General features: G+C 33.3%; 1 protein-coding gene across 6 annotated transcripts in view; it reads right to left on the reverse strand.

Annotated features, from left to right (window-relative positions):
* Positions 1 to 14103, reverse strand: part of THSD7A (thrombospondin type 1 domain containing 7A) — a 360172-nt gene that overhangs the window by 49828 nt on the left and 296241 nt on the right. For all 6 annotated transcript variants that reach the window (XM_039862397.1, XM_039862396.1, XM_039862399.1 and 3 more), the window contains 2 exons: positions 4690 to 4884; positions 2926 to 3189 (listed from right to left, as the gene is read on the reverse strand). In XM_039862397.1, coding sequence (XP_039718331.1) covers positions 2926 to 3189; positions 4690 to 4884 — 459 coding nt within the window. The remainder of the gene's footprint in view (positions 1 to 2925; positions 3190 to 4689; positions 4885 to 14103) is intronic.

Genomic DNA, 14103 nt, shown 5'->3' on the forward strand with positions numbered 1-14103 from the left:
ATATCAAGGTTAAATAGTATAACTTAAAAAGTTCCAGAAATTCTACCTCTTGTTCTGGGAAGTTTTTAAAAGTTATTACCCTAAGAAGTACCTAGTACTATGTGGTTAAGCACTCAATAAATTTCTAGTGAACCAATCGATTAAGATCTTAGAGGATTTAGCAGTGAATAGAAAATGTTTGATTTGGTTTTTGAGTGATTTAAACTCAGTTGCTATAGTGACACCATACAAGATTTCATACCAAAAGTAAATGTATATAGCTTATATTAGTTTTTTAGGATAAATGTCAAAAATATATTTATATATCAACATTTGTGGAGAAACTATATTTAATACCATGTATAAGGATGGATGAACATTTATGTGGCTCTCAATGTATACTTTAAGATTGGATTTGGGGAGTTTAGGTATATATCACTTTACAATAGAGTCTACTATTATGCAGAATTCCAGACATAATAGAATTGTGCCTCAAGTTTAAGACATTAAAATATTGGTGACCATATGGGAAATGGTCTAAAATAATATAAGCTGGTGAAAGTGAAATTGCTTTGTCAGTATAATAACTGATAATATGATCTAGAGATGGACAACACAAATGAAACAGAAATGTCCTAAGGCCATTATTGAATAGGAGACTAGTGGCTTTGCCTTGCATACATGTGGGGATCAATTCTATATTTAAATGGAAAGTAGAAAGACACTTTTTCTTGAAAGTCACTTTAAAATCCCATGTCTACCATCCATCTGGAAAGCTGATTTGGCTGAGAGAAGGCAGTGGTCATAGAAACAGCAATTTAGAGCATGGCTAGGATAGAGTGCCAAAGTTATAGCAGTCCACTGAAACCATCAGGACAGAACACGTATTTAAAAAAGTAATTTCCAAAGGAATCAGGCATTAGAGATTCAATTTCTTCAGACTTTACTTTGAGTAAATATGTTAGTAAACACTATTCTACTGGACATCCATCATAGATTAGGTTTTATGAGAAAGAAACAATATTGGACAATCAAGAAAAACTAAATTGGAACAGTTCACTTAGTTAAGAACCTTAGATCATTCACAATCCCCATGAAGTTTAGTACCAGCATAGGCCCATCTTTTTTCTATAGGTAATCTTCTTCCAGAATACAGTACTGCTTTCTTCATGCTTTGAATTGACAATGTTAAATTAGGAAGTCTACTGCCTTTGGCCAATTTAAATTATTTTTGTTCTTTTACTTTTTTTTTTAAGTGATCCAACATTTTTGTGAGAGTCACAGAATATTTTTAAAGTTTTCCCTAAAAATAAGATAGACTGTTAAGTGGTTTACTGAAGCGCTCATACATCTAATTAACAGACCAGGGTAAAAGTGAGAATGTATGAGAGTCATTCTGAAAGCTCACGGGTTATGTAAAAATAAATGATTACCTTGGTGATTCACCAAGCATAACAATTTAGAATGTGAGCACTAATATGCTACATTCCAAAAGAAATACATTTTTAAAGTAATCTGCAGTTTTACATTTTAATGACTAATTATGATCTGATACATTATCATATCCTTTCAGAATGAGAAGTATATTTACGTTTTTCCTGGTATCTAATTTATAGCAACTATGTTATTTGATACAGCAAATAAAATACTCGGTTACTCTTAGAAATGTTTTTCAAAGTATACCTATTATAAACATTAAACTTTTTTTTCTTTTGTAGTTATTGTTCTAAATGCATGGAATAATTTAAATGAAGCAATGTATATATTTTAAACTGAAAAATATATCTACAGCTTCAATTTCATGGAGACTTTGGGGCTTACATTATTAGAATGTGATTGAATAGGAATTCTGATATAAGCTAAAAAATAGGATAAAGTTTTTGGAAATTTCTTTGTTGAGACAGGCTTAAGAGATTCTAATAAATGTGTCACAATGATATCTTTATGGTTTATAAAAGTGAAAAAGGTCCTATTCATGTTGTCTTCTGAACCATATAATTAAACTAGAGGAACACTGTTCCAATAGAAGTTATTTCAGCAAGATTGGAGGGTACCTGACATCTACCTAGCAATTTAACTCATCTTTCTTAGACCATCTCTATGAAGAAGGTACGAACGAGTATTATCATCCAGTGTTTGCAAATATGCAACATTTGTGATTTAGGTTAATCTACTATAAACTGACCTCATTCCATTATAAAAAGACAGATGCATTAAAATAAAAGAATAATGGAGAAATATCGTTTAAGGCTGACTATATTAAGACTTAGAATAAAAAAGCTGACTATATACACTGGTCAAAGATAATCACTCTTCATAAACTTTTGGCAACTCAATTCTTATCACTGTATTTTAGATTCTTTTTTTTTTATTTCTTTTTGGTTTAAAAAACAAAAGTGGGCACAGTTTTCTAAGAATACTTTTTCTTTCTTTTTTTTTTGGCCATTCTCACTCAACTCAATGAGAAATAAACAGGAGTTTGTCGTTTCACCAATTATGGCGTTGAATCTTTCTTCCCTGCCACTTAATGACATTTTGGGCACATTGCAAATCTTGCCAGTTTAGATGTTAATAGCCTGTCTAGTTTAAAACTTGAATTATCAAATTAAATTCAAATCCCCTCTTCTCCTCCATCCCTGTGTGTACACAGATCTGTTTGAGTTGGTTGGGCTTATGCAACAGACTGTTGATCAATCCCAAAGAAGGTTCCTGGCACCAGTTTTGCTTACCTGTAAAGCTTCTCTGCCACCTACTTGGGGACTTAGATGCTAACTTCTGGACACTGAGACATGTGCCACTGAATGTCCTGTTACATAAAAATGATATACATACAGGATGGTGCCCATGAGGTTCAATTTAGAACATTTCCCTCTATTATCAGACATGTGCATTTTACCTACACCCCCAAAGATAGTAAACGTATAACACTGAAAAAAAATAGATTACCATGGCTGTTACACCTGGAAGTTTCCACGAGCCTGCCATTTTGATCGTAGCATGCCATTGCTTGGTAACGGTATCCTTGACCACACTCCTTGATGTCTCCTTGTACTTTCATCCCCAGCAACACTTCCGCTTTCCCCTCTGGTAAAATGCAGTCTGACCAGTTCCCCACAGGCTGTGCATTATACTTGTCACAAGGACAATACTGAGTCTCAATCAGGGGATATAAATGAGAATTTTTACATTTTTCCTTCTTTTTACTTTTTCCTGTGGAGAAATTGAAGTTGAAAAATAGCATTACTAATTTCAAGTTTCCTTGTTTTCTCCTTTCCTAAACTTCCTTTCTCCATTTTAACCATTAATAGTAATCTATAAATAAATGCTATTATTTATTAGTAATCTATATTTAATAGTAATCTATATTCAATAGTAATCTATAAATAAATGCTATTTTCTCACTCCACAATACTTTCCATATAGGCTCTTGTTAGTACTGGGTGCTTTGCATAGTGAAGTTTTTCTTGTTTTTTTTTTTTTAATTTAAAAACAGTCCATTTTGCATAAGGCACTAACTGTTGTACTAAATTTTATACTCTTTAAAATGATTATAATCCTCTTACATAATGTGCTTTCACTGACTGGGAAGTTTGAGGTAGCTGTATAAATCTCTCCTTCATAATGTGTAAAAACATAAAATAGAGAGAGTCACTACATTGAAATGCACAGCTTTTTTATTAATTCCAAAAAAAGATGGTATAGCTGTATAAGATTACAATTCAGAAAATGAGATTTTTGTATTTGCTTTTCTGACTATGATTTTGCATCATCTTTCAGTATTTCTGAAGAATGATCATTTTTACATATTTGGTGATTAATGTAGAAAATAATAATATTCAAAATGAAGATATTTAATATTAGAATAAAAATATTAGAAATGGTTTATATATAAATCTAAATAAATCTCCTTTTAAAATAAAAAACCTCAAGTATAACTGTAATATGTACTTGAAAAATAATATATCATTATTTTAATTAGATAACATATATTTATATAATATTTATTGTGTCGTGTATTATATACTATTTAACTATATTACACATTAGTTGCATATGTTTTACATATATTTATCTGTAATTTTCATAAGTTGCCTTTTGTAGTTTTCAACAGTCTTCATTATGACAAGTGGTTCATTTATAACATTTAAATCCTGATAATTTTTAGGTTTCTTTTGCCACTGATGATATTTTTGAGCACACCAGGGTATAGTTTAGTGTGATGGCTCCTGTTCTTGGTCATTATATTACTGCTTTTTGTCGCTGTGACTGACTTTTGAATGTAGTTTGCAGATACAAAATTAATGCCACATTCCTCCACTAGAATATAAAAAATAATCTGAGGCTGTGACAGTGAGAATGGGTTAAGAAAATAAAGTAGCAATCTTTCTTTTTATTTCCAAAAAAACTTTTCTCCAAGCACTTGGCAGTCTGTAGGCAATTCATCAAAAGTACATATTTAAAACAAAAAATAATCTTCCATGGATTGTACAGGAAGACAGAGTTCGATTTTCAAGGCTACTTCTTCTTTGTACTAAAAGTACAATTTACATTGAAATACACATCCAAATTCACTGACATATTAGGTGTAAGTACAGCAACAATAAAGAATATCTGTGCGTTTTCCAAATACATTGTCAGAACTCTCGTGGTCTGACTTTTGTGTTTCTCTATCTTGACAAGTGTTGTCTTTGGCACCCCAATTATTCTTACCAACAATAGTGCGCTTTCTGGTCCTAACTGCACCACAGTCTCCGTTGCATGAAGAAAACTTGGACCAGCTGGTAAACTGACAGTCATCTTGGCAGGGGATCTGGCAGGCTTGGGTAAGGGCTGGCACAGGGCCTGCATACTGGAGGCAATCATGGATGCCAGCCTGTCCTCCATCTTGCCTTCGACAAGTAATGGCTAAAGGAGAAGAAGCATAAAACTATTTATAACACATCTGAATGTCTGTAATTGCTCTATGATTTAGGAATTAAGCTAACATTTTCTTACACAGTCCAAGGAATCTTCTTTTAAATTTTTATTTGCAGCAGAAATCGTGTAGGAGTGTTTCTAATAATCATAGTAGTCATTAAATTGATCCTGTAGGGTTTTTAAAAAAATAACAGATAACCCTCCATGGCTTTTATGACATAAAAGCACACGCATGCACACGTACACATGCACACTTGGCATTTAGCAGCTTTTATTAGATGCTATTAAGAATGTCAAGTCACATGTGGGGTACATTTAGAAATGAATTATTTAAGAGACAAATAAATAATACATGGGTTGTAATAATGGTTTATGTTGAACACAGGCTATTCATAGAGGTGCTAAGAGATACCACATACTTTTAGTAATTGTTTTTATATCAGTGGCCACTCTAGGATTCCTATATAGAAGGGTCTTATTGGCAGTAAATTGACTGGAAAGTTTGGATGAAAAGGGGATGCTTTTGGAACTTGTCTTAAAGCTGTATTTAGATAGTTTTTTTTTAGTTGTAAGTTTATTGAGATGGCTTTTGAGTGATTAATGAGAAGGGGCAGTGCCAAAGTTCCCCATCCCCTCTATCTGCAAGTTCTTCACATGCACAAAAATCAACCATGAATTTAAAAATCAAAATAAAAATGTTTAGCAACCTTAATCTATCATATCGTAATTGATATCATCACAATTACATATAGACTATTAAAAAATGGTCAAATAATTTTCATATATATTATTTCCCCAAGATATTGTTCTACTGAATTCTTTAAACCATGTCATAGTTTTATTACTTATTGAACTCAGACATAAACTTTCTTTAAGGCAAATGGGTCTTAAAGGAAAAGAGCAAGTGATGTTTAAAGTCCCCTTTCTCCCTTTGCCATTCCCCACCCTGTTGGTTTTAAAAATAATTCTTTCATTTATTGAAGAAGCAGATGAAATATTTATATCTTGGTCCTAAAAGCTAAGTCTTTATTGAACTAGCTTAAATGGCTTAGTCAGACTGATTTACATGGCCTTTTCAGGTTTATGGTCTAGGCTGAAACTGCTGCTGATCTCTGCCCTCCCTGCTCAGGACTCTATCATGAAACTAAGGTGGAGAAGCCTGATATTTTGATCCTAAATTACAGTTAGGGCACAGAAGGCCTCAGGTTAGACAATATTTTCTGAATCTGTATGTTGAAACTTAACACGTAGTAGTGTAGGGCTGTGTGATGAGGTGTGTATAAGAACATGACAATTCTAGCAAGGGAAGACTTTCTCTATTTAGGTGAACATGATTTGTTACAACTGCTACAGGAAGGTACATAATTGTGCAAATGTAGGTGAGTGCTCACCTACTTCCTAGCTATAAATAGCTCTTCATTTAGTATGCACAACACTGGTGGGGCCAGTTTGTTTGAAAAACATAGGGATCCCTGAATTGTAAAGATAATGAAAACCTGGTAGAGTGGACAGTAGTGGCCTTTATGAAGGATCTGTGGCAGGAAAAAAACATTAAGTGCTCCAAAGAGACTCTTGCCAGTTGAGGGAGCAGTTGCCTGGTGATCTGCATTTATCATACTAGTCTAAGGTAGTGGTTCTCGAATCGGGCTGCAGATTACAATCACTTGGATTAGTTTTTGGAAAATGTCCATGCCCTTGATGAACTCAAACATTCTGATTTCATTGATTGAGAGCAAAGTCTTAGGCATTAGCATCTTTTTAAATTTCTCTGATGATTCAAACAGGCAGCAGTGGATTGAGACCACTGCTCTAGTAGGTAATATATTCTGGAGAATAGATGCAAGTGGACTTGCATCAGAAATACCTGGAATGCTGTAAAAGTGGAAGATTCTTGGATTCATTCCAGAGCTCCCAAACAAGAACTTTGTGTGTAGGGTCATGGAATATGCATTTTTTTCCAAGCTGTTCAGATGTTTCTCATATACATTCAAGTTTAAGACCTACAAGGCTTGAGTATTCAAGGCTCATGGAGGGGTCTGGCTGAGTCTTGTGGCTAAGGCTGAAAGTCCTTTAGTACTCAGTCTCCCTGGCACTGTGCCGCCCTTTGGGAAACAATGGCTGAGCATGTGGGAATGAGCTAAGGGAGCTCTGAACTTGGAGCTCAAGGGGACTTGTACAAGGAGTGGACCAAAAAAAGAGCATCCATACAGTTTGGAAGAATGTTATCTGAGAATTGGTATAGGGAGAATCCCCATCGTGTGGTACATTAATGAGCTGACGTGATTTTCAGTTTTCCTTATACCTGCCATGGAAGTTGGACTGATTCCTTAAACACTTGAAACTTACTAAGCTCTGCTGGTTTTGTGGGCAAAGTTGCCCCAAGGAGGCTCAAGAGGAAGGATTGATAAAGAAGATATTAGACTTTTTATTAATAAGGATATGTAGGAACCTCAAGAATGATAAATTTGAAAAATAAGAGATTTGACCATACAGAATGCTAAGCTTTGAAGAAAGTTGCACTGTTAGAAATAAAAGAAAATTATAAAACTAAATTTGGGTTCTTTGAGATAAAGCTACTTTCATCTGCTCATCTGATTCGGCTCTCTGAATCAGAGTCTTGAATATAAATCTTTTGAGAAACAAAATAGAATTGCCTTAGGTTCTTCATTAAGGTTCTTTCTTCAAGGTGCTCTCTCACAAACTGCATCTCAGAACTGCTCCAACTATCATCCCATTAAGCAACACCAAAAAATGAAAACAAAATAAAACCACTACCAACACAAGTACAGAAACAAATTAGTTAATTTTGTGCAGATCTATACTATTTACATAAACCTAAAGCCCCTTTTCTTATATACCTGAAGTACATAAAATCTTTAGTATTTTTACTAAAAATACTAAAAGGAAAAAAAAATGTGTAAAATTCCCAAATCTGTTCCCAGAAACCCACTCAGTACTACACTCTCCTTATCTGAGATATTAGACAGTGTACTTTGAATGAATTACTCATGTGATGTTATGTAAACAAGTAGCAACACAATCATTTGTACAATATATTGAAAATTTATCATACATCTCAACTTGTTTCCATTCTGACTTAGAGGAAATACAACAATTCAAACACAGGAATGCAATCTGAAATGAGCTTCCTGCTATTGGGGTGAGGTAAATATAAATGTTTGGAAAGGAAACCATCTGGTCTCTTAACTTTATAAATCTTAAAAAATAATTTTTAAGACACTGAAAACAGGCTTTTAACTGCAGAAAAGATTTATGCTACTAAGCATGGTTTCCTAGCACACCAGAAAGCTACATATACTCAGACAATTTTATCTGTATTTACAGGTGGAGAACGTATGTCTTGTGTGTAACAATTATGTAAGTTCTCCTTTGGGCTGAGGTCTTGCTAGAAAGATGGGCCAAAACCATTCTGCCATACGAATAATTCGCCAGGAGAGCTTCTTAGTGAGGTCAGTAAATGTCAAAATAATTGTTGTAAAATTCCATATTTAACTTTCTGTTGATTATATCCAATTTTATTTACAATTTTATTTTATTTATATGAAGCACAGCAATTTTTATTTAAGTCTCATGGACAGGCCTGCTTCCAGCAGGCTAGAAGCCTGGGGAATATTCATGTGACTGACTTGTGGGTTAGATGTGAATCGAGTCAGAGAAGCTCAGCCCATCATTACTGAGGAAATATTTGAAAGATAAATCAGAAAGCCAATTTCTTCAACAAATAAATGCTCTGAAAAAGGGAGCTAGAATTGTTCAATTCAAAATGACTTAAGAACTATTCTAACCAAGTGTAATGTGGAGAATTTCATGAACCCTGATTTGAACAAATTGTAAACAGACATTCTTGAGACAAAGGGGGAAAATTAAACATGGTTTGAATATTTGATGATATTAAACTTATTATTAATTTTGTTATTACAATAATACTATTGTTATGTTTAAAAAATAATTCAGTATTTATGGATGGTATATATCTTCTCTGGAAGTTGCTTTAAAATATCCTAGCAAAATCTTTTTAAGTGTGTGACAAGTGGCAGATATCCAGTAATATTAACTACTGAGGCTGAGGGAATGATGACAACACTACTAGTACTCATTATATTATTCTCTTTATTTTTGTGTTTCTTTGCAATTTCCCATAAATTTAAATTTTTAAAAGATTAATTAATAGAATAAACAAGTAGAATAAGTAGAAAAGATTAATAAGTAGAATAAGTAGAATTAATAAGTAGACTCAATTCCAGAATGCTTTCATGTAAGCCGAATTTTGAGCTGTGTTTTAAACAGGAGAATAATAAAGTTTCCTGGAATGAGAGAGAGCAGATAACATTGATTTGAGCTAAAAGGACATGAAATCTGTGTTATGCACATATGAGCATGTAAATGGAAGGCTGTGAAGTAAACCAATGTAGCTGTGAAGTAAATCTAATAGAATTCAGAATGTAATTGCTCATCTTCATTTTGTTAAAAAAGAATAAAGCTCCTTTATTATTCAGGATGCAAAGAAAGAAGTTCTACTGGTCTACGGGAATACCTTTCAGCATGTAAGAACATGTTGTCAATTCATTTGAATAATCAAAGTGAAATGAATTACTAGATCTAAAATGTGCACACAGAAGTTCATTACAGGAAATGGAATAAGATCAATGTCCAAGTACAGTGAAAGCTGTTGGATTATATGTAACAAAGAGTTCAAGGAGCTCTGAGACTCGATTTATTAAATCGAACAATATTAACATGGTTTATCCCACAGCAAGTATCTGGGTAGCACTAGAGATAGAATATGTTCAGCTCATTGAAGAGTGATTTTTTTTCTATACTCGTGAAAAAATGGCAATAGTGAGAATGAATCATATAGAGATGAAGAAGTAAATGCTTAATGTGAGCGGGAGTTAGTTACCAAGAGACCTAACTGTGCTTAGAAGACCAAACCTATAAATAATGCAAGAGGGCTGCCTTGTTTACTAGGTGGATATAATGATCCTCATCTTTCTCTGCATAAAAGAGATTTTCACTGACAAGTTTGCCAAATTACACTTCCTAATTAAAGTTTTGAATGTAACTCTGGCAGAAAGGGAAAAAAACGTACTTTTCTTTTTTATTGATCCTACATAGTTACCCATGATCCCTGGTCTCACTGATGTTCATAATACACAAGAAAGTCCTTGTAGGAGGACTTACTAGGAAATAAAATCAGCTCCCGTGGAGTTGTTCAGACTAAGGTCAGCTGGGTCTCTGACTGCAATCTGGGGAGAGTTAACTAACTGCATAATAACAAATGGAGCATCAGAGGAACCGTCTCAGACACATCACAGTGTTAAACTGATTTTATGAGCTACTTAAAAAAGAAAAATGCTTATAATCATTTTATGACAGGGCTCTCTGATAGAGATAAAAACAAAACCCAAATCCCCAAATCAACTAGGATGCAAATATTCATAAGAAATTAGTAGAAACAATTTAAAATTGGAAAAATTTTAGGCATTTAAAATAATAGCTTATATAAATGAAGCGTAAAAAATATATTGGTTGGTAACTTATAAATATATTAGCCAAAAGAAGATTATAAAAATCACGTCTGGGCAAAATTTCGTTAAAGCAAGCTCCTTTGCTTTTTTTCTACCTAGTTTGTTTTCTACTTCCATTATTTTTCTTCCTATTATATAACAATCTCTAAGAATTAACAGATTACTGTGAGTTACTAAGAAAAATTGGCCCAGATATTCTGGGCATAACCCCAATAATGCTTCTAAAATGTAATCTTTTAAAAAGAACAAAGTGAGCCAGAGTTTAAGCAAAAGAGTAATACCAAGGACAGCAATATAGTTTAAGCCACTTCATATAAGCAATTTACTCACAAAAAATAACAGCATAAATTATAGCTAAATACTTATATCTCACATTCTACGAATTTGTTTAGATTTAATTTTGGTAGAGAGAGAATTAGAATTTTCTCTTTTCTTTCTAGACTTTCTTTTTATAAACTTATTAACCAATAAGTGATACAGGGTGAGGACTTCAGGGCCAGGAGGGTCCCTGCCATGTAAAACATATTGTTGAAGTTTTTTTTTTTTTTCTTTTTTTGTGGTCTAGATTTATGAATACATCTGAATCATGCTGGCTTTCACATAAAGAGACTGATGTCAGATCTTAGTGACAGGTCAACATTATACTGGATGTTCGTTGGCAGGCAAAGATGCAGGGGGGCTAGGGGGATTAGGGTAGGCAGGGTGGAATTTTGGGATTATTAACTCTAGTTCCATCTAATTTACAGAAAGCACACCTGGCAGGAGATAGCATGAAAATCAACATGGAAATTGAGCAAGAGCAAATTTTAAATTATTTTTATGAAGTCTCAGCATCTAATCTATGATACTTTTGTATCATACTCTTGCTACAAATATGTCACAAAGTAAAAAACACTGGAATAATATATCTATCCATATACATATATATGTGTGTGTGTGTATATATATACATATATATATATATGTATATATGTATATATATACACATATATATGGATATATGCATTTTAACTAGTAGTGATTGACATTGCCCTTTAGGGCAGTCATAAAGAAAATAATAAAAAAATTATCTAAAATTGTCATTTTTTATGAGCCATGGATTTAATTTCTAATGAAAATGTAATGGTAACTAGCTGCAGCTATATGTCTAGCTTTCAATGATATTAGTCACTGATCAATCCATAATATAGACTTTCAAATGCCACTTGAACTGAAGAATGTAAGCAAAGAGAAAGGATAGTAGAAGTTACTATCCTATCTTTTAATTAAAAGTTTATACACAAGTGACTCAAATAGTATGAAACAAATATAAGCTGCCTATTCACTTAAGAATTAAATACAATGTAGACATAGTTTCACGTTATTTGCATTTCTTTTATTGACAATAAGGGAAAGATGCTTATTTCAAAGGCCCTCTAAAATTTTCCTACGAAATTCAAAATTGATTCAAATTTTAAAGTTACCAAATCCTGTCAATTCATTTTTCTTTAAAATATCTCTTGCTCTTCTTTCTCTTTAATTCTTATACTATTAGATAAAATTTCTGGAATATACCATTGTCAATATTCAAAGCCTTGCTGAGATACTTCATTACTCCTAATTTCCTATTGAAAAAATTCCCCTCCCCCTTTTTGTCCTCCTCTTCCTCCTCCTTCTTCTTCTGGTATTCAAATACTCCTGGAGGTATTCAAATAATCCAGAATCTGGCCCCTTGTCTCTAACTTGCTCATAGGCACTCTAGGCAAACTGGTCATTGCACTGTTCCTCAAACAGATTTTAGTTCCTGCCTTTTCTGCCTGAGTCATCTTGTATTTAAATGCCATTTTCTCTGTCACTATGCCCTATCAGTGGTCAGCACTCTTTGTCTTATTGTGTATATACACTACTAATGTGTTATTAATATGCTTGAAACCTAAATCATGTATACCTATAGTATATTTTCTACCATAAGAAATAAACTGAAACTATTTGTTATATGCTTTTATTCTCTCAACAGGCTGGGCCCAGTACCATGCAGTCCACATGAAACATATGGCATGTTTTCAATAAATATTTGTTTTATGAATGAATGAATTCTACTGAATGATATCCAGGAAGTTTAAATTGGCTTATAGGGACTGGTATTATCCTGTTTTCACAGCTTTCTGATAAATTATTAAGAAATTTATAGCTCTGTATACTGGGATAGGAATTTCACTTAAAGACACGGATCCATCATTATTGCTATGGTCTGAATTGTGCCTCCCCGATCTCGACCACTACCATTCATATGTTGAGGCCCTACCCTCCAACACGATATATTTGGAGATGAAGCCTTTGAGAGGTAATTTAGGCTTAGATGAGTTCATGAAGGTGGTGTCTTAATGACGGGATTAGTGCCCTTATAAGGAGAGACCAGAGAGCTTGTTCTTTCTCTTTACCTTGTGAGGTTACAGCAAGCCAGGAAGAGATATCTCACCAGGAGTCAAACTGGCCTGCACCTGGATCTTGGTGTGTCCAGCCTCCAGAACTGTGAGAAGCAAATTTCTATTGTTTAAGCCTCCCAGTCTATAGTTATTTTGTTATAGCAGCACAAGCAAACTAATATAACTATTAACACAGAGTTTTAAGCATTTATTTAACAAAAGATTTCTAATGTTTGTATAGAAATATGCCATGAACTTAAGGAAAATATCCTGTTTGTAGCAGATTAGCTAATCCAATTTATAGAAAATTGAGCAAAAAATGTCAGAGATTCTGGTAATGATTGATACAAAATTTTAAAGTACTTTGCCATCTAAAATAAGAGTTCAGAAAGCATTTTCACATAGTTTTGAAATATATAGAATGTAGACTTGGGAAATACTGCATTTACTTGAAGTGGAATCTTGCTATATTCTTACACCTATGTTATTTGAATTCATTTCTGGGTATGGCTGAGTCTCACTAATTCGCTTTACAGTGGCTGTCAATACTGAGATGGTAAGCAGTTATAGTTAGTTACTTGACAAAGAGACTTTGGGAGTATAATTGCTTTCCAAATCCTTTGAAATGCCTCACCACAAATGATTTCCACAACTGGAACTCTTATACTATTAAAATTATTAATAGTAAAAATGAAAGTCTGTTTATAATGGCTATTTTTTTGTTAATAGGTGGTGTAAAGTAGGTGCAGGTGACTGAATGACCTAGAATGGTTGGTTAGTAAACTGGTAAAAGAGAACTTTGTGTAACATTTTTTTTTTTTACTTATATGAAAGGCTCAAGTCATTTGACAAAAACTGAATCATAATAGGTGACCTTGTAAGCGGTCTGTCGAGTGGTGCATATTCTATGAGACACATATATTCTTTCCTCTCTATGCATACTTAGTAAATTAACTTCTGATGTCCAGTTTTTGGGTATGATTTATCATCTTCTAGACCGGAAAATTATGAGGACATTGTTCCTTGTCTTCCTTATCACATATGTTATCTGGTTTCACCTTTAACTCTTTGTGATTTTTTCTTACTACTAAACTTTTTAGAGTCAAAATTTTATTCCTAAATTCCCCAAAGAATGCAGCAATTTCATCATAAAGGCATCTATTTTATTCTGTGACAGTTAAAATCCACTGCTCTTATAATACTAAAATACTTCCTTTATTGATGAATTGAATTTGAAAACTTTTCCCCAAGGT

The sequence above is a fragment of the Pteropus medius genome, unplaced genomic scaffold (assembly GCF_902729225.1).
Source record: "Pteropus medius unplaced genomic scaffold, Ma_sr-lr_union100, whole genome shotgun sequence".
Taxonomy (NCBI): Eukaryota; Metazoa; Chordata; class Mammalia; order Chiroptera; family Pteropodidae; genus Pteropus; species Pteropus medius.